This window comes from Orbicella franksi, chromosome 6, assembly GCF_964199315.1.
Source record: "Orbicella franksi chromosome 6, jaOrbFran1.1, whole genome shotgun sequence".
Taxonomy (NCBI): domain Eukaryota; kingdom Metazoa; phylum Cnidaria; class Anthozoa; order Scleractinia; family Merulinidae; genus Orbicella; species Orbicella franksi.
In genome coordinates this window covers 25,600,566-25,621,707 of record NC_138150.1, presented here as the reverse complement: position 1 = coordinate 25,621,707, position 21,142 = coordinate 25,600,566, and the positions used below count along the sequence as shown (strand labels likewise).

Here is a 21,142-nt window from a genome sequence, read left to right as displayed (position 1 = left end):
CGTTCGGCCTGTACTCACGACCTCGGTCAAGATTCTCCCATAAAGACTTCCTGCTCGGTTAATAAGAGCCAAGTATTCAACTGAGTGGCATAAAACCAAAACCAAAGTAATTTCACACTGCCCAATCACACATTACACAGACAATCCAGTGAACCGATCAAAACTCAAATAATATAGTTGTAAACGGCGCAAAGCCCGGGAAAACGTGTGGGAACGAGTCATGATTGGTTTTGCCGGTTTTTGTCCTGATAAGATGATAAAGTGGCGCGAGTAATTTTAGCCAATCGCCCAGCGTAGTAAAGCAAAACAGAAGCAAACGCAAATTACTTTTGACACTCAAGTGAAAACCGCTCTTTCACCAGTTACTGAATTAATTACATGATTAAATACATCTTGCCTTTGTAACCTTCTCGTCATGTGAGCATAGTTAATTGAGGGGACTGGTTATGAAGCTCGGCAAACATCAAAGATGCCAAGATTTATGTTGGAAGGTCCACGACCACGCACAATCTTTTGTTTTGCGCTCATACGCTATGCATGAATTACGTAACCAACACCGTCGTTACTATTGGTTAGTTCCTCAGTACAGGGTAAACAACTATTGCGTTTAATGGACGGTCAAGGCCAAAAAAGCGAACGAAAACATACACCAAAGAACTTTGTCGGGTTTCATAACCATTCCCATCTATTAACTATGATGTGAGCGACTACTACGTTGATTAAAATGCGATTTCATATTCGCTATCAGTGAAGCAAGTGAAACTTCAGTCACAGCCTCGTTATTTTAAGGTTCGATACCGTTTGGGATTCCACCGAACAAGTTAATTTTTTGCTCAGGCAAATTAATCTGGTTAGCCTGTTCAGGGTTACAGATTAACGGGCGACCGAAAGAATCAAAGGCTTGCGTTATACCATAAGGTAAAAACGAGCGAGGCTTGAGAGAGAGAGAAAGAACTTTTGCCTTTTCCATTTGCTATCCCAATCCTCGCTCGCTTTTCTCTCGCCTGCTCGTGCCCGCTTTTTCGATTGTGCTCGCTGACTGAGAGCCTGGAACAGACTGCCATCTGGCTGGTAACCTTATTGCGTATTAAACATAATTAGTTTCCAAACGATACAATGACTCACAATTCTTTTTTTTTTAAATAAATTAACTGTAATTGTGATTCACACTGCTTGCAACACTGGTACGTCTACTTACGCAATTTACAACAGTAATACAACAACTAAAGTCCATTACATTACCGACAAAACCTTTTATACAATTACTTACACACTACTTACACTACTTACAATACAATGCAATTACAGGTGCTACTTACAATAACACAATTTGCATAACTTACTCTACTGACTACAAAACAATATGATTACTTATTTAACTTACGATACCAATTCTTACACTACTTACAAAGTAATACGATTTCTGATGCTACTTACATTCATATCAAAGCAGTGAGCAACAAAATAAAAGATTCATTCATATTAAAATAAAAAAGCAATAAAGTAAGATGGGCATAATTAATTATATTGGAGAGAGCACTCATTTCTTTTCAAAGAAGTTTTTCTTGTTGATATTTTCTTTCAGTTTCATATTTAATCTTAAGTTTCGACTGCAGTCCTTGAATTTTAGGAAGTGTTTGGCTTCTTCTGCAGTCCCACAAAAAAGTTTTCCGATTACTATGAAATAGTTTAATAAATTTGATAAAGAACATTGTTTGAATAAAACTCCAAATAAAACGTTTTGTTCAGAAAGATGGATTGGTTGATTCGATAGATGGTACCAGTGCGATTCGAAATCAATCCAGAACGTTTTGGAGTAAGGGCATTCATAGAAAAGGTGATATAAATTGGTTCATCATTACAAAACTGAAGTACATGCATCATTAATTCTAAATCCAATTTTGCATAGTTTGCTGTTAGTGTAGAGAATAGAATCAATTACTTTGTACTGGAAGGCCTTGACATATGACTCAAGTGCAACCACATGTGGTAACGAGATTTCTCTAAATTGTTGGGTTATAAAATTAAAATCACTCTTCAATTTGTGGATAATATTAGGAGGTTGAGCCTTTTTTAAGCCCAGCAGCGAGCAATAATCTTTTGAATTTTTGTCTTTAATATCGAAGATTTTACTTCCAATTATAAGTGATAGCAATAGGGGTCTATTGTATTAAAGTTAAATAGAACATCGTGTATGTAAATGATTCCCGACTTAGAGTAATTTTGATAGTAAACCGGCTTGTTGTCTATTCGAATGTCTTTATTATTCCAAACAATATTTTTCCAATCACTTTCTGAAGCAAAAAATTCGCGGAACTCCGACCACCATAACAAAAGTTCGTGGTAAAATTGAGAAGATATCGTATAATAACCTGGCTGGTAACCTTATTGTCTATTTAACATAATTCGTTTCCAAACGATTTAATTTATTGACTCACTGTTCACTAGTTTGATTTGAATGGGAAAAAAAGAGATGAATTAAACGAGGGACGATCTAAATTTTTTCAAGATGTGCCAAACTAGTGTTTTTCTAAATATAGATGTGTATATACAGCATAGAAATGACACCACGCCCCAGTGGCGCAAAACAAATGCCAGATCGCATGCGCAAAGGGTATACGTCCATCCGACTTGAAAAACACTACACCACTGACGTAAAATGCTCCGCCCAAGGCCACCTCGGCCAGGCCAGCTCTATCGGTCTGTAAAGTAAAAAAAAAAGTGATAAGAGATAGAAGCCTATCTTGACATTAGACAATCAAGAGGTAATTTCCCTTTATGGTATCAATGCTTAGATATCACTTTGATTAAAGGAGTTTTCAGAAGAGCTTTCAGAAGATCTTGAAGAACACTCAAAGAAATGGTCTCTCGCAGATCATCATATTCTTTGGTTTCTGCAGACGGTGAACTTGGTTTGCGCTGATTACTTCGTTTTTTAGATATAATAGTATAGATATATAGCAGTTACAACTGAAGAAATACTCGCAAAGTAATTAAATTTTAAGTGAATTAGCTTTGTCAAGCAGAGCGAAAAAACACACAACCGCCATCTTCGCTGACCGCTGACAAACTATTTGTCTTCCTTTACCTCCTTTTCTTTCTCTCTTAAACACTTTATTTTTTAATTAATCATAACTAAATTATTTCATTAATGCTATTTATCATCTTCTACATGTAATTTGTATATATTTATATGTATTCTATTTTTTTTTTTCTGACACCTCTATAAAATTAATGTTTGTGAGAGTTTAAATTGAAATTGAATTGAATTGAATTGAGTCCAATCACGGTATTTTGAGTTATTTTGGCCACGTACAAAATTACCTTTAAATTGAAGAAAACCTTAAAATAGTAGTTTACTAAGATAGAAAAACACCAAAGAGATAATAATAAACCATAAAGGAACAAGGATTGTTAAGGATGGAGAAGATTTACACGGACTGCAAACGACGAACTTAAAAACCGCGACGTAACTCCTTTAAGCCACCTTAGCAGCTCTTGAGGAAAGAACTGCCAAGAGGGCTGCTCGCAAGCTAGATTAGACAAAAATGAGCAAGTGGTGTGTGAGATGAAATTGGGTATGAGCGACGTAGAAATGTGTGAAAAAAACGTTGCGCAAAAAAAAAAAACCCAGAACATCCCCCAATTCTGTTCCTGGTGTATTTAACCCCGCGTTAGACTATGAGCAGTCTCTCTTTTGCTCGAAAATCCGTGGGGAAGAACACAAAACAAGTGAGCAGTCGTGAGCGTGCGAGCGTGATATGCGAAGCCGTGAGCCGCAAGTTCCGCGCTACTTGCGGCTCGCGCGATCGCCGCTCACAGTCACGATCGCACGCTCACTTGTATTGCGTACCTCCCCACGGATTTTCGAGGAAAACAGAGACCGTTCCCAGTCTAACCCCGAGTTGAAAAAGGAAATGATCTGCTGAAACGATCACGGTGTTTATTCTTGTTTTCTAGCAAAGGTTTCTGTGTGGGAGCAAGAACAACAACACTTTTTTAGAAACACCCACCACTATAAACCAACTAGTTAAAGGTAGACCAGGGCCAATGAAATGACAATGCAGAGGCCAAACGATGCGAGGATTGAGTTTGCATGTGGTTCTTTGTCTATGAAGCACGCTAAGCAGTCAGAGAATTGACAGACTAAACAAAAGAAGTAAAACACTTACCGTAGAAAAGACAAGCGGTAGAGACGGACATATTCCAATGATTAAATACAACGCTGTCTCCACCGTCTTGTATCTAAAAGACAAGAAACAAATGACCTCAAAAAAAAAATAATAATGATAATAACAATAATAATAATAATAATAATAATAATAATAATAATAAATAGCACTGAAAGTATGTTGAGACTGGTTTCCCAAGATTGGTTGTTTTAAGGCAAAGGGTAAGCGCGGTAAAATTCAAAGGAATCAGAGTATTACCACCTTGTAATTCAAGAAAACGCGTCTCGGCGATGCCACTCATTTATCTTCGTTTCATTCCTTTCTTTTGTGGCGACTTAAAGGAGTTACGTCACGTTTTTGTGTATCTTGTAAAGTTTAGCCTACGTTTTTCAAGTTCGCCGTTTGCAATCCGTGTTAATCTTCTCTATCCTTGACCATCCTTGTTCCTTTATGATTTATTATTATCTCTTTAGTGTTTTTCTATCTTAGAAAACCACTATTTTCAGGTTTCCGTCGTTCAATTTAAAGGTAATTTTGTACGTGGACAAAATAACTCAGACTGCCGTGACTGAGCTCCTTTGAAACTCGAGCACACGATCCTTAATTACACTCCATTACAGTTCTTGTTAATTCGACTCCTTAAAAGCCCCGGCCAAACGGGCGCAACATTTCAACGCAAGATATCGCAACATTGTTGGCCCAGCAGTTGCAAGCCCCGGCCAAACGATCGCAACATTTCACGCAAGCTATCGCACCATTGTTGGCCCAGTGTTTGCAAGCCCCGGCCAAACGATCGCAACATTTCGACGCAACATATCACAACATTGTTCGGGGCAACATGCGTGCGTTTGGTCACCCTGTTGCGAGGTGTTGCGACATGTTGGGTGTTGCAAATCGAACTAGTGCGCATGCCCTGGCGCAACATTGTTGCACGAACCTGGCCAAACGCATACGATATCATGCAACATCCATAAATGTTGCATGAAAAATTTGAACAGTTTCAAATTTGAGCCAGCAACACCAAACCTGTCGCAACACATCGCAACACATCACAATAGGGTGGCCAAACGCGCGCGACATGTTGGGCCCAACAATGTTGCGATATGTTGCGTTGAAATGTTGCGATCGTTTGGCCGGGGCTGAGATCAACTGAGAATAACAGTCGATGTGAGTCCAACCATAGGTATCGCAAGCTCACTGCGTCAGTTAAATTAAATACGTGAAGCTAGAAATAGAAATGCCAAAAAAACGTCTTCCTTTATTTTGTCATTTTCCTTTGAGTATTGCTAATGTTGCTGACGAGTTTAAGGCAGTTTTATTAAGCAATTTTAGCGAGTTTCAACTGCATCGTTTTCTTTTCCACAGTACATAGTGAAGCTAAAAATAACTAAAATCGCTCTAAAACGGCCTAAAACTCCACCAGCAGCATGAGTAATAAAAAAGCTGAGGAAGCAGGGGAAGACAATTTCATTGTATGTCATTTAAGATGTGTCTATTATTTATCGTGGTGCAAGGTAAGACGATGAATTTTACTCGTTTGTCTCAAGATGGAGGCACTTTGAGTTAGTCCCAAAGTGACTCCATCGTGAGACAAACGAGTAAAATCCATCTGTCCAATTTCACTGTATTTAAGGATGTTCGCGTGAAAATTTTCCGACATTGATTGTTTTCTGAGAAAAAAAAATGGGGGGTCACCGACTTAATTCGTTTTGGAGAGAACATGCCCGGAAGAACACCCTAAATCTGAAAAAATCGCGCTTCGTTAGCGAATAAAGCCACAGTGTCTGAAAGCCCCAAAATATTGCAATTTGATCTTAGAAGTGAAATGTTTTCTGCCAAATATTGTTTAAGTAAACCTATTAAGTGAATTTAGTCAACTGGTGTGGTTCCTTAAAGAAGAAGAACAACAACAACTTCCCACGTTGATTTTTAGTTCATTTTTGGACAATGTGGAGATAATAGGGTCACCGAACGTCCAAGATCGTTAAATCCAGGCAAAGATATAGCAATGGCCATCTGCCCTATCATTGTTCATTTTATTACTTAGCGCACGCTCTCATGGATGACGTGGCGTGTGAATTTGCGTGCGCGGTAAGGATGCGCAGAAACAATTGGCGCGAACTTCCTTAACGTCTTTCTAGCTGCGTTTTCACTTTCCCATGCAAAGCTTGGAGTGTGTCTGTGGCTTGATCAAATGCCAATTATATATAGACAAGGACAGCCTGGCCCCGTCCACGCTACGCTTGGAAATTTGAAAACGCAGCTTTATTTCTCCGGTTAGGCCTACCGTCCAAACTAATCCGTCAAGAGAACGGAGCTTTTCCAAAAACGCTCTTCAAACCGGGGGAATTTGAAAACGTCGGCCTTGTGTTTCAGTGCGGACTGAACACATTTTGAAAACGGAGCTTTTCGAAAACGACGAAGTCACGTGATTTCTCTGCCCGAGCTTTCCTCAAACATGTATCCAAAATGACCGCTGATTGCTGTGTGTTCAAAATTCTCCAGGCGTAGTGTGGACGGAAAAGATTTGAAACGTTTTCAGAGTGAAAGCGCTGTTTTCAAATTTCTCCCGCGTAGTGCGCACGGACCTAAGAAAACTCTTGACCAAACTCTGATCGACTCTGACTTTCGTTTCATTCTATCTTTACAGTTACCTTTCATGAAACATGTATGAATAAATAGTGCCAGTGACGGCCAAACACCACAACAGCCATGTAAAAAGATCACCAAATTTACCAGCATCTCTCAACACTAACCTGAAAATTAAGAATATTGACTTACTACAAAAAAATCACCAAACCCGTGGAATAGGCTAGAATTTTTGTGTAGAGACCATTCCCACGTTTTTACCCTCTCACATTCCTTTGTGTTGCTGGGAGTTGACCATAAGCGAAGTTTAAACTTAGGGTGGGGAAAGGGAAAAAGGTGGATAAATGTGTTACTAAAAATATTTTAACGCATTTTTCTGCTTCCCTTTCCCCACTTTTAGGTTGAATTCGTGTCTCGTATCGATCACGGCACTTCACTGACAGTCAACTCACAACAACATGAAGGAATGCGGGCGGGTCTGTAAAAGAAGTGGGAGTGGTCATTGTACAAAAATTTGAGTGGTCCATCACATCCAGAGACTTTTCTTTGCCCCTTTTTCTAAGTTTCAAAATTATTTTCCTATGATACATAGAGGCTTGTTGCTCCTTTATAAAAGGCACACCATTTATTTCAGACTCGAACAACTCAAAATAAAACATATAATTTGGGACAGGACTGCTTTTACCAGGGGAAACCCCCAACCCCTGTCCCTTTTTCTCAGGCCACACCCAATGTATATCAGTACTAAGGGACCGTTCATTTTTTATAAGGTAGGGGGGGCTGGTGGGATTTTGGGGGGGCCATGCGAAAAAAATGGCTTTCGAGGGGGGGCCATCCCAAAAAAATAAGGGAAAAAGGGGGGGTCACGTGAAATATTTTAGTAAAACTTTAAAATGGCATAATGTTTGAATATCAAAAAAATTGCTATAGAATAAACATAGAAGGCAGGATATAAATTTATTACAAACTTTCCTTCTGCTTTAAAAAAACGTTTGGCGACAAAAAGTATTTGTAGCTACTGAAAAGAAGTATTTAACACTGTTATTTTCTAATGCAACTTTCACTGGCACTCATCTTCATCTTCGCTGTCGTCGAGTTCTTCGTCGCCGCTTGTGCTGCTATGGGAGTCTCTTTCACCAATGCTGCAAGAAGCAGCAATGCTTTCCGTCAGAGTGTACTCTTCAGGGTACATGAAGGTGTAAACATAATCTCTGACTTCCCGCTCAAGGTTGGTGGTGATTCTGCTTCTTGCAGCATTGGTGAAATAATTCCCTTCCAAGAGCTGTGCGATGTATGGCCCATCTCTTCCAAATATCGACGTGGCAACATCGTCAACTGTAAGACACTCTTCCGGGACGGCCGTTCTAGGAGGGTACACAAGGCATTGTGGAAGATCATTTCCTAGCGGGTTTCCAACACAGATTCCATAGACTCGTTGGACGTTGTTTTCAGTCCGCTTCCTCTTTCTTTCATTTGACTTTCTGCAGTTTTCTTTTTTCCTTCTCCTTTTGTTGATGTGCTGTTTGAGTATGCCTTTGAATATGCTGTTATAATTGCTCTTCTTATTTTCTAGTGCTTCCATGTCCTGCGTGACCTTCGTCAACTTAGCTTCTGTACATTTGATCTGTTTTACATTAAAACTGTGGGCAAATTCTTCGCCCTGCTTTAAAGCAAGCCCATTGGACTGAAAGAGTGTGGAATCGTGTTCCTTTACATCTTTCAATATGACATTCAACTTTTCCACCATTGCTCTGTGCTCTTTGATGGAGAAGTTCAGTTTTCTTCCATCACTGGGCTTCAACTGGTACCCTTGCATGGAAAACTCACTCGCCCTTTCTGAACAGCCATCCGCACCTAGAAAAATTGCTTCTTTTGCATGTAAGATGTCAAACTGCCTGGATCGTTCAGCTGTAAACCTTTTCTTAAACGACTCGTCGCTTTCGCCATTATTGCGCATTTTGGAATGAGCCTCTTTCATGATGCTCATGTAGTAATGCGCTCTTTCCCCGATTGGATTAACAATATAAAGAAGAAAGAGCATGGAAGTGGCAGGCTGGTTTTATCTGACCCAGAGAGCGTTGCTCTATTTGCAGATAAGTTTATTGTCAAATCGAAGTTTGTGGTGGATTATCTTCAGCATCTTGAAGTGCTGGAATTTAAAAGGAAAAAGAGAGCAGAAGAAAAGGCAAAGTTAAGTAGGGACGCAAAAGATAAATCTTATGAGGATTATCCTTGGACTGAGTTGTGCGATGATCTAACCAAGCTTAAAAAGCTACGTGTTCCAGAACTAAACAAGTACTCAAACCACCACGGGCTGAAGCAGCATTTGAAAAGCAGCAAGAGTGAGAAAGTAAAGGCAATTGTAAGACATTCATGCTTGCAGCAGAAGAGTCCTCTCAGAGCTGGCCAACCAACACTGAGAAATGCCAGGACATTGACACAAAATGACAACAGGGCAAGTGCTGACAGCAGTGAAACGGATGAAGATGACTCAAGTGACGTCATTCTTGCATTCATCAATTCAGATGAGGAAGATGCCAATGAGAGGCCAAATGCCACACGCTCAGGGCGAGCCATAACTAGGAGATCCGAAATTGACTTCTCTTTCTTTTGATTTGTTTTTTAAACAACAGCTCTCTGTCGTATAGAGATTGTAAATATTGTCTTCATAGTGAGCACAATAACGTGAAGTAGGGGGATAAAAGAGAAATATTAAAAAAGTTGAAATCTAAATATTGTTTGTTCAATTTTTTTTTTTGGGGGGGGGTCATCCCAAAAAATGACCGCTATAAGGGGGGGCCATGTGAAAAAATTGGTAAGCTGAGGGGGGGTCATGCGATTTTTAAATGGTGCTTCCCAAATCCCACCAGCCCCCCCTCCCTCATAAAAAATGAACGGTCCCTAAGGTTACATACGATGAGGCAAGGCATCGGCAAATGCTTTGATTACGTTCTCTGATGAGCAACAAAGAACGAGAAGGGGCTTGAGTTAAAAAAAAAACACTAAATAGCAAGATTTCAATGGCAATAAACTCACCATGGCATATATGAGGCTGCAATGAAAAAATAAATAATACCACGATCGCTTAAATGGAGGAAAAATCTCAGGGACCTGAAAGAAATATTATCAATATACAGAATACAGTCAATATGTAACACTTAACACTGTAAGTGTAATGAGAAAGTCAGTTGTATACATTACAGTATAAAAGCATAGATGTAACAGTGCTAAATTAGGTATTATGGCCAGTGATATTTCACATTTGGTTCAGGTTGATCAAGGTTCATTGTTTTGTAGCACAGTAAATGGAGAAACCATAAAAAATTCATTCACCCTTCATAATACCTTTCGCCATGTTTCCATACACTTAGTTTATGCTTCTTTAGGACAACCTTTGCAAAATAGTTGGACAAGACGAATGTGATGAAAAACAAAACCTTTATCAGAACATTTCTGTTCCAGCAACAACCATCTCTTACCCCAGGGCCATTTCGAAGACTTTTCACTTTTTGATCTGTGGGTCAGTACTTGAAACATTTTAAAAAAATTTATTTTGTTTCATCGAGAGTCTTTTTGCATCCTAGGGGTGGTGAATATGGTAACTGCAAGACTAGCATTTCTCCTTAGTTTTCAGCCCAAGAAATATTGACTTTTAGTTTTTAAATTGCCGGATGGAGACTTCAAAGCATTTAAAATCCAAGGACAAGACATCCAGATTCTAAGACATTCAGACGCAATTTTTAAACAAACAAATCAGACTTTCTGAACCTTGCAAAAATTCAAGGCTCCAAGAGAGCTTTAAGAAAAAATTGAAACTGCAACACACATATGCTAAAAGAACGAAGCTGTTTGACCCATAAAATTCGATGAAAATTATGAGAGACTCATTGTTCATGAAGGACCATCGCCACCCCTAATCCTACAGATGTGCATCTAGCAGCCAGGGCTGTATTAAAGGCTGTAACTCGTTATACTAACACCTGATATGGCTGAGAATGCTTGATTTTATATTGATGCTACTGGTGAAATTGCCCGTTTTTAATACAATTCACCCACAAGTTTGTTACAGGTGTGGAGAACAAGGCTACAGGTGACTGAAAACTTAACGATAGCCCGGGCATCATAGGTTTGTAATGTGTGCAGAGAGATAGATCTTATTATATTCATAACATATTGAATGTTTACTAGCAAACATTTTGATATCAAAGTCTGCAAGTCATTGTATCTCACCTGGCTTTACCAGTAAGGCTGACAGCATGAAACAAAGTTGATATCAGGAAAATTAGAATAAAGGCAACTCCGTAAACTAAGGCAATTAGTCGATGGCTTGCTGACAGCATTTGAGAATTTTGGTGGAGTAGATACATTGCATAAACAGCTGGCAACACAAAGAACTGAAACAAAGGCACCAAAGATGAAAATTAACATGGCAATAGCTAATATCTGCATTTTGATGTGCCATCAAAATTAACTTCTGAGAGTGAAGAGAAAACTGACAAAATTTTTAGCAACACCATATAAGCGGTATCATGGTAGAGGGATATGTGGGTCAAGTCAAGTTTTAACTTTTGCACAAAAATCACGTTACTTTCAGCAATATAATTTGTCAAAAGTCAGATTTAGTGCTTTATTCTTGAAGCTAGACTAAGTGACATTTTGAACATTGCTTAGACTATGAGATATGGATTCAGGTTAATTGTAACTAGAACCTTGTTGTCATCTTTGTCGCATCATAGACTGAATTCTAACATAGTTTCAGGGGCTCGAACACCCCCCCCCCCCCCCTCTGCATTTCATTAAACCATGAGTTTCTGGACTCTCCATGTTGTGTTGTTGGCTTTGTAGTTTCTTCTTAAACTAATTCACTCGCTTTTCTAATTGACATAATTAATGGACTTAGGGCCTGTTCACAAGGAGTGAAGGTTACCCTGGCAAGTGGCTTACCCTAGCACTCACACATTTCCTCTTCTTTTCTCTGTCGTGTTTACAAGGTAGCTAGGGTTACCCGGGTAGGCAGATTACCCTATCTGCCTCCTAGATTTACCCTTGCAGGCAGGTTACCTTTTTCCCTTGCAAACACTCCAGGTAGAGTTAACCCGCCTACCCAGGTTAACTTTCTACTTGTTTCCAGACCCTTTGAGTGTAACCGCGTATTAAGTTGTCCTGCCTATTAAGTTGTAGGGTTACCCTATCTGTGAAATTTTGCTTGCAAACCCGGGCGATCTTTTGCCCTCCAGCTAGGGTTAACCCACCTGCTAGGGTATCCCTCCCTCCTTGTAAACAGGCCCTTAGTTTGGTGTCTTTAAATTTGTTTTTTGTTTGTTTGCTTATTGCCTTGTTTCATTATTGGTAAAACTTATCATTCCAAAAGGTCCCCCTCCACTCCAGAGATTGCTGTTAAGTTTCCTACTTTAAAGTTTTGATTTTTGACCCCAACTCCCCACCCCATAGAATTTCCAATTAGCTTCCTTAGGGTGGGTACGGGTATTTTCTGGCACTGCACATTAGAAAATTAAATTCAATGAAGCCTGGTTCTCATATCCCGCCAACCCACTTGTGATGTAGTTCGCTGTTGCAACTGACAATGTTCGGCGATCTGTTTGAGTGGGTCCCTCGTGCATCTGCGATAGATCACCGACGTACTCAAATTTCTGAAATTTGCACAAAATACAAATCAAATTGGTGCAATTTTCGACCATTCCACCTGTAAATATGGATCGAATCATCTTACTGGAGTACGTTACATTTGCAGATGATGTTCATATAAAATATTTTCATCGCCAACAATCGCCGACTTCCGCTGGCTTGTCTGCGAAGTTGAACTTAGCTCAACTTCGCAGACAGGCGGTCAATGCCTGGGACAGATTGTAATTCGGCAATAAATGTTCACATATGCCGTAATGGTGACCCAGGCTGTGCCAGCAGCTATGTCCCAGGTATGTCGGCAGCATATGAGAACAAGGCTTGACTCTAAACTCAGATGTGTAATTATTCTTACTCCATGAGTGATGATGTTCGCTGTCTGTTCTACTGTTGTTGGTTGGTACGCTTCATTCTTTTTGGCAGGAGGATTCATCAATCTGCGAATTATTATCGTAAAAGGCATACTTAGACATTTAAGTGGAGACAAACGAGCTGGGATCTCATAGCAGCGGTATTTATTCTGGACAAATGCACTAGTTATCCACGTGCTTTTAGTTGGTTCATCCATATATAAATAAGGAAATGTAATGGTACAAGTGGTACATGGGACACACACACAGACAAAATTAGTATGGGTAATCAAATGGTGATGAGTGAAAATAAGAAATAATTTCATGCGCATATTTTCCTAATTTCATGAGTGTATCATTTGACTATAAAACAAATTATGATTACATCATTTGATTACCTTTTAATATTATGGGCAGTGGCAGATCCAGACCTTGACCTAAGGGGGGGGGGGGGGGTTGTTTTGCTTGCCCTGCCGGCTTTTCTTTCTTCTGTGATTTCTTCTTTTTTTACCCAAAGTAAGGGGGGGGGGGCCAGGGGGCCCCTCCCCTAGATCCGCCACTGGTGGGTGACAAATTACACTTACAATTGTGGGTTTTTGACTGGTTGATTGTATTAAGAAATTTCACGCCAAACATTGCCATAGCAACTTTTTAATTTCATTTGAGAAATAATATTAATTTACACAAAATTTAGGAGTAATTTGTCACCCACGATATTATACTGAAAAATCTCACCTCCATCTCCACATAATTTTGTTTTGGCTTCGCCTCACTACAAAATTTTCAAAGGAAAATTTCCTGCTAGAGTTATCAGCTTGCTTTCCATTGTGTCATAAAGAGTGGAAGCAAAAGGGCTAACACTGAATGAAAGAATCAGCCTCAGTTATAACGTTTATTATAGCTTGCATATGCGCCGATTCCCTTTAACATGATTTTATGGTTCTGCTAGGACACATTTATCTTAAGTTACCAGCGCGAAAAATTGTAAAAAAAAAACTGAATCAAAATATCAGACTAACAACCATTTGCTGAGAAATCCTTGGCTAAAAATCAAATTAAATTACAATAATTTAATGCAGACATGCTGAGGTTAATAATTAAAGAATTGACATTTGCAGAAGAGACCGGTTTACCTTGAGCAGCTGAAGCAACTCATTATTATTGAAATCAGTGGTCTGTAACAGGAAGAAATCTTGTCTTTTTTTCCCAGAGATCAGCTGAATTAAACTAGTACGTACGGTTACACAAACTGACGATTTCGATCTGTTGTGACTATCCTCAGCTCAGCTGTGCATGTGGAACATCAGAAAATTACCTCATGCCAGGATGCCGGTGACAACCAACTTTCACAGAGAATCTAGCTTCGTCAAGTCATGTTGTCGCGATTTTAACTTTCAAAGCAATTCATAGTGTCTTCCGACAATTCAAGATTTGACCTTATTTGACCTAAGAAAAATTATTTCTCGTATAATTCAAAGATATCATCAGAGCTCAGTCGGATTTGCAGCACAGCGACCGGAACAACGACACTAACTTGACAAAACACCCCGTCCCTACCCGAGACAAAACCGTTCTAACGTCCTTTGCGGTCGTGCTAAATTCATCAACAGATGAAATTGACCGACCAGTGAGAACGAAAGTGGCTCGATTATTTTAAACAAATTTAATCTCAAGAGATGCTGTAAGCGACAAAATCTATCTGGAATGACGGCTGTAGACCTCAAGGAACAAGGAAATCGTCTTTTTAGTGGCAGGCATTACGATGACGCAGCCCAGTGCTACACAAAAGCTATTGTAAGTAAAATGTGAAATGAGACGTTGAAGAAATGTCTGTGAGCTCATGGCACAGTAGACTGTTCACTGTTGGAAAAGCGGTGTTTTCTTTAATTCTTCAAACGGCTCAACCTTTTCATGTTTACAATGATGTTGTCTATTTGCGCTTAGCTAAACTAGCCTAAGGCAATATATGGTTATGACATTACACTGTGGCTTGTTTTCATATTAAAATATTTCCCTCTTTTAATATTCTCCATTCTTTGCATATTTCATCGTGGATTTACCTTAACTCAGAACTAAATTTCATGGCACTTTTTATTTTTGAATTAAACAGTCTACATTTATGTAAACCTTATACAGTAATTGGCTGAGGCCATATGTCATCATTTGACAAAATTCTCAGTTTGATTCATCACAAGCAGTGCAATTGAAATCCCAGAAATATTGTACTGAGTTTGTGTGCCCATAACCTAATTACAGGGTCATATATTCCCATATAACACACTAAAAAAAATGAATCTGTTCTGATTGGATGAGAGCAGTGCAATAAATCACAAATGTTATTGTTAGCACTCTAATAATATACATGAAAAAATTACTCAATTCTGACTGGCTGAGAGCAGTGCAGTTTAAGTGTAACACCAGTGCTAAAAGTATAACACCAGTGCAAATTACACATCGTAATTCTGGATTATGATTAGCTGAAAGACAATAGGAAATTTTTAGGATATTTCGTAAAATGATGACAAAAATTTTGTGTGGAAACTTTGAAAAAAGTTTTCTCAATTGCGAAAAAATGTCTTCAAGAAAGGTCTTCCGGCACTTGCTCCACGCAAATTTTTTCATGTTTATATTATTAATAAGTAATCATATGGTTTTTCTCATTCAATTTGGGATTAATTTGCACTTGTGAGTTTTTCAAAATCTGAAATTGCAGTCACCGAAGCGGCTCATGCAATTTCAACTTTTTTAAAAACTCACTCATGCAAATTAACTCCAAATTGAACTCGAAACCATATGATTACCTACACATACTCTCCATAGTAGGTACAACATGATTGACTACTGGTTTTTGGGAGAAATGGATCTATGAAAGTAGCCTTCTCCTGACTTAGCCCTAATCACAGACAGTCCAAAAAGCTAATTTTGTGTAGTCTGAGAAGCGTATCACCTTAAGGTGATAAGCTTCTGGTAGACTATACTGGTGGTTGCCAAGACTGTCTCAGTGTCATATGCAGGATATTCATAAATCTGGTAGCCAAAGATCCAGTAGCACAGATGTGATATACTTCTAGCATTATAGACTTCTGGTAGTCATAACACATCCAACTCACAAGGGCAACGTTTCATTGCATTTCTCAAAACTAAGAAGGGGTTGGAAATACAACACAAATAAGGTGACTAGTGATTAGTTTTCCATGATAATGAACTTTGAGATGTTAACTTTGTATATGCGATCTAATACTGTACTGTCTTGAGTCTTTGATATATTTTTCTAAAACTCATTATTTTAAATCAATCAGTTTAAGCAAAAGAAGTCATGACTGTGACAGTGTTTTGATATCTGATCTGAATGAGCATAGATTTGATTTTGAATGATTTTAATTTCTCCATTTTCTCCTCTCTTAAGATATATCAAACATTAAAGACGATGTTTGACCACCTTTCCTATGCATCATATTTTCAGCTCTTCTCAGTTTTTGTGTCTAACAAAAGATTTATGATGTCTTTTTTTAATTTCTTTTTAGATCAAGAATCCAACAGTTCCTACATACTTCACCAATCGTGCTTTGTGTCACCTCAAACTGAAGAAATGGGCACAAGCCATTACTGATTGTCGTCGAGCCATAGAGCTTGACCCAAACCTTGTCAAGGCTCATTTTTTCCTTGGACAGGCACTCCTAGAACAAGAGAATTATGATGAGGCCCTTGCAAGCTTGAAAAGAGGTAAAGAAAATGTGATGTAGGACATACAAGTTTTTCATTTAACTTTACTAACTGTTTTATCAAATAATGCTATGTTATGTACTTTCCTTTATGTAAACCACTGCTGGTCAGAGGACATTTCAATACAGAATAAAGAGTAAACTTATGGAATTCATTCAATAAGGAATTCATTAGATAAAGACTTAAACTGTGCAAAGGTTCAGTAAACTCTAAGAAAAATCTTAAAGCAAAGATGCTTGACAAGGTTTTGAAACAAGAATAGTGTTGTTTTTATTGTATTTTTATTGTATTTGTCTTGTTCACTGAAAAACCTATTTTTGGGAGTGTGTAATAAAGTTTCATTCATTCATTTCATAATTTCATACTTAAACCTCATTCTGTTAGTTAAATATTTAAACGAAATTATCAAGTTAAGAATAAATGTTTACAATGAACAGCACAATTCTGAAATAAGATGTTCTCCTGGTTGATACAGAATTTAAATCTTTTGTAGATGATAAATTAGTGCAGTGTAGTTACAGTGTACATGTACATTGTAATTCATTTGGTTTTTATCACCAGCTTATGATTTAGCCAAAGAACAGAAACTTAACTTTGGAGATGACATAGCAAGTACTGTTCGCCTGGCAAAGAAGAAGGTTAGCAGTACTTATTTTGCAACAAAGCTGTTATTAATTAAATATGCATGAATGTATTTTAATTTTTAATCTGTTTTTTATGGTCGATGAATCACTTGAGAGCTGTCATATTCAGTAAGTATTTATTCTCGTGGTTTAGTCCCTTATTGCCACCAGTAATTTTATTAATTTCTTTCAATTTAAGGCATAAAAATTTCAATCCAAGAGTCACTTCTACCATTCTGAAACTGGACATAGATTTCTCCCTGAATTTGTATCATGGCAGAAAATCACAAGTTATCTGATGATATAATATTCATATTGACACTATTGCAGATGCAAATTGATGTAAATGTTTGATTCTGTTAAAATATCTTTCATTATTATTTGCAGAGATTTAGTGTTGCAGAAGAAAGAAGAATTAGTCAGGAAATAGAATTGCAGTCATATCTAAACAGTTTAATTATTGACGAAAAGAAAAGGTAACTTTATTATTGCTTTTTCTATGGCTGCCCACTTCTTAAAGGTGCATTTCATATTCATGATTGCTTATCTACTTTCTCAGTGGTTGATATGGTTACTTATTTACTTTCAGGCAGGTTAAAGCTGCAGGAAAAGATCCAGATGAAGAAGAGCTTGATAAAATTGAATTGGAATGTGTAAGGAAAACTGTTCTTTGCACAATAGACAGGGATGTTTCTTCTTAAAACAATCCTAAGAATCAGCCGAACCAAGTGGCCCATCAGGCCGGAGCTTATCCCAGTTTCTGTACCATGAAGTGACTTGGAGTATCTCTACTCCCTCCTGGATGGGATGCCAGTCCATCGTAGGGTTACCCCCAGCATTAAGTTTGCAGGTACCCATTTATACACTTGGGTGGAGAAAGGCCAGGGCTCAAAACTGGACCAATCCATCTGGAGATGAGCGCACTTACCATGAGGCCACCACGCCTCCAAAATCAAAAGTTAACTTTCTTATAGAATCTTGGATTAGAACATTGTAATAATACAACTCCTTCTTGTAGGATCGAAGATTATCAGAAGTAAATGGCCTGTTTAAAGAGGTTGATAAAAGGAGAAAGGTGAGAACAAGTCATATATTATAAAGCACTCTTAGGGTAGCCAAATCAATCACAGGTAAAATTGTGACTGACTAGAGCAGCAGGTGCAGATCCATACCAGTTTCCACCATCTTATGGAAATCCATCAGATTTTTCAGAATGACTCACAAACCTAGGAAAGTGGACTTCAGGGAGTTAAAATACAAAACATTTTCTGTGGAGCATGGCCCTGGACCCTCTAGAAGCTTGCACCTTCAGCGCTCATTGTTTCAGAAACTGGTCACCATATATCCTAGATCCATGCCTGAGCAGTCTTTGCTGATTGTTGTTAATAATATTATTATTACATTGACTAAGTTAGTTCAGAGAGCCAATAACTAAAACCAACCAATCAGATTGCTCCATTGCCGGTCCAATATTCTCTAAGTATTGGACAGGGCACTGTCCTGAATTATCTCACAAGATCATTCTTGAATAATTTGTAGTAGTGTAATAGCTTGCATTTCTGAAAGAACTTGCTTTCACATGAAAGATTACTTTTCTCTTCCTTCTGACTCTCTTTCCCTGCTGTTTTTTTCTTAATATCAGACGTGAGTATACACCCAGTCGGCTCCCAATCAGAATTGTGCACTTGAACTTTGCGATGTTTTTCTTGTCTGCGATCACAGTATATTTTCTCCACGCCCCGCCCCCCCCCCCTCACCCTGAGAGATGTAGTCATTTCTTCAGGGGGGATCACTGAGCAAACAAATTGAGATGTTAGTTAATTGAAGAAATCACACGTTGCACATTGTTACCATTTTGTTCTCTTGCAGAAGAGGGAGGTTCCAGATTATCTTTGTGGACGGATCAGTTTTGAACTCATGAAAGATCCTGTTATTACACCCAGTGGAATCACGTATCTTTGTCTGTAGCAAACTTCTTTTTCCGAGATTTGATGGAAATGAAAGTGGTATTGTAAATATACATTGTTTTGCTACAGAATATATCCATACTCCAGCTGCAGAGTTGTTGTTGTTGTTTTGTGGGGGGGGGGGGGGTTACTTTTCTTATTTCTTTAGTGGTATATGTTTTTTTTATTTCTTAACTTTCAATAGCTATGATCGTAAACATATTGAGGAACATCTGCAGGTAAGCCACGTGGGGTTTCTGTTTGTCTTTTCACTGCCATTCAATGATAGTTACAAAGAGACTAAGGTCGTGCTATTGGCATCACCCGTTTCTGGTTGATTGGGTTGGTTGGGTTTTTGCGTGTTCTGTTGGGGAGAAACCGTTTTCGGTGGGTTTGGTTGATCAACTTTTTCAACCAGTCTCAAACCAGATTGAAACGGTTGAAAAAGCATTTGTGTGATCATGTCGTGTGATGATGTCGTGTGATTATGTCGTGTGATTATGTTGCGTGATTTTAGCTCGCATAAGGACTAGTCCCAGGAGTTACCACGTTTCAACCAACTACAGTTGGAAAAGTGTTCTATTGAGAAACGTCAACCATATCAAACCAAACCAGTTCTGGTTGAAACAGTTGATCCCAATAGAACACGACCTAAGAGACATCTTGCCTCTCTAGAAAAATATGCCATCATGACAAATTTGCCGCTCAGGAGTGGTACCCTGTGGACACAAGCTGTTGTTGTTTTTATTCTACTTTCATTTGGTTCAGAATGTGATAATGAATAGGAGACATAAGAAACATGAGTATGGGCAAGCGAAACTTGTTTGAACCTGTGTAAGTAATTTGAAACAAAACTACACCAAAATGCTCAGGTTACCATTAATGTAAATTATCCAGTTCAACCTGTATTAAATGGCCACCCTCAGGGAAATGGATAGTGGTTGCTTAAAAGCGGTTGGTTGCTTAATAGAGGTAAAAACAATAGGAAAGCCCTCATCGGGACCTTGATTACTGGCCACCTAATAGGGGTGGCCATTTAATATGGGTTGGACTGTATGTCTTTTGGTTAGGACTTTTTTCAATCTTGTAGCCTTAACAAAGTGCAGCCACCTCTCGCCTCTCGGCCATTTTGGCGTCTTGCAAGAAGTTCCTTCTCGCGAGAAGTGCTCTCGAGAGAGAAGTGCTTTCTCCTGAGTAGATTTCTTTCACAAAACAACAAACTTGCTGTTAGCGATGAGAGGCGGCTCTTTTTGGCGGGAGGGTATCACTGTGGAAGAAATCATTACCCTATTGAATTTTAAATATAAAAATACCCATCTATTTAGTATCCATGGTAACAACACTCTCTTCCCATACCAAATTCTTCCCTCGTTGGAGAGCCTGCTGACGTTCAACCCAGCGGGTACTTAAGTCGAGACTGGGTATGCAGATTCGAGTTAGGTCTCACAAGTGTGGTTCCTAGGTTTGGAATTTTCCCGCACGAGTAACAACCAATCAGAGAGGCCGCACTAATCTGTAGAGCTACGTGGACTACGTCATCAGTTTTCTTGGCTGTTACTTGGAAATCTCTTGAATGGGGTGGGGAGGTGGGGGGGAGATATTGATGATGTGATTATGATGTGTTGTTTGTTTGTTTGTTTCTCAGCGTGTTGGCCACTTTGATCCAGTGACAAGAACAGACTTGAAACAAGAGCAGTTGACTCCCAATCTTGTCATGAAAGAAGTAATCGATGCGTTCATCACGGAAAACGAATGGGTCGTGGAAGAATACTGAAAACCATAATACTATGTAAATACAAGAGAAATATATTCACACAATTATTTTGATATCAAATACGCAACAATTACGCTTAGTCAACTGTGGCGGTGACGAACGTAGCTTTATTTATATTCGCCACTTTAGAAGCGTGAAGAAAGCTGGGGAGAGCTTCAACGCAAAGTCACATGGGACAAGGTGAGACTCGCCGCAGATTTCTTCCAAAGGCTTAAGTTGCTTTTCTTTTCGGTGCTTGTTTTTAAGAGGTTTCAATGTGAATAAAACTGTTGAATTTTTGCCATTTTCGTTTGCACTTGTTTATAAACCTGTTAATATATTA

The 21,142-nt window shown here is 38.7% G+C and overlaps 2 protein-coding genes across 4 annotated transcripts; one reads left to right on the top strand and one right to left on the bottom strand.

The window, feature by feature from the left end:
• Nucleotides 1–1,121: 1,121 nt before the first annotated feature.
• LOC145489325 (monocyte to macrophage differentiation factor-like) lies at nt 1,122–14,121 on the bottom strand. 3 transcript variants are annotated; one of them, XM_081468293.1, is made up of 7 exons: nt 14,070–14,121; nt 12,760–12,841; nt 10,992–11,155; nt 9,798–9,872; nt 6,827–6,928; nt 4,173–4,245; nt 1,122–2,702 (listed from the first exon to the last, which is right to left on the bottom strand). In XM_081468293.1, the coding sequence occupies exons 1-7, from the start codon at nt 14,072–14,074 to the stop codon at nt 2,520–2,522; spliced, it is 684 nt and encodes a 227-aa protein (XP_081324419.1). In that variant the 5' UTR covers nt 14,075–14,121; the 3' UTR covers nt 1,122–2,519. The 3 variants fall into 3 exon arrangements, with proteins under 3 accessions (XP_081324419.1, XP_081324418.1, XP_081324417.1); XM_081468292.1 differs by lacking the exon at nt 14,070–14,121 and adding an exon at nt 13,888–13,966; XM_081468291.1 differs by lacking the exon at nt 14,070–14,121 and having other exon boundaries at nt 12,760–13,876.
• A 303-nt stretch (nt 14,122–14,424) lies between these two features.
• LOC145489327 (E3 ubiquitin-protein ligase CHIP-like) lies at nt 14,425–21,103 on the top strand. Its single transcript, XM_081468294.1, has 9 exons — nt 14,425–14,548; nt 16,279–16,477; nt 17,039–17,115; nt 17,488–17,576; nt 17,690–17,753; nt 18,119–18,175; nt 18,970–19,052; nt 19,252–19,285; nt 20,692–21,103. The coding sequence occupies exons 1-9, from the start codon at nt 14,459–14,461 to the stop codon at nt 20,818–20,820; spliced, it is 822 nt and encodes a 273-aa protein (XP_081324420.1). The 5' UTR covers nt 14,425–14,458; the 3' UTR covers nt 20,821–21,103.
• The last annotated feature ends 39 nt before the right edge of the window (nt 21,104–21,142 follow it).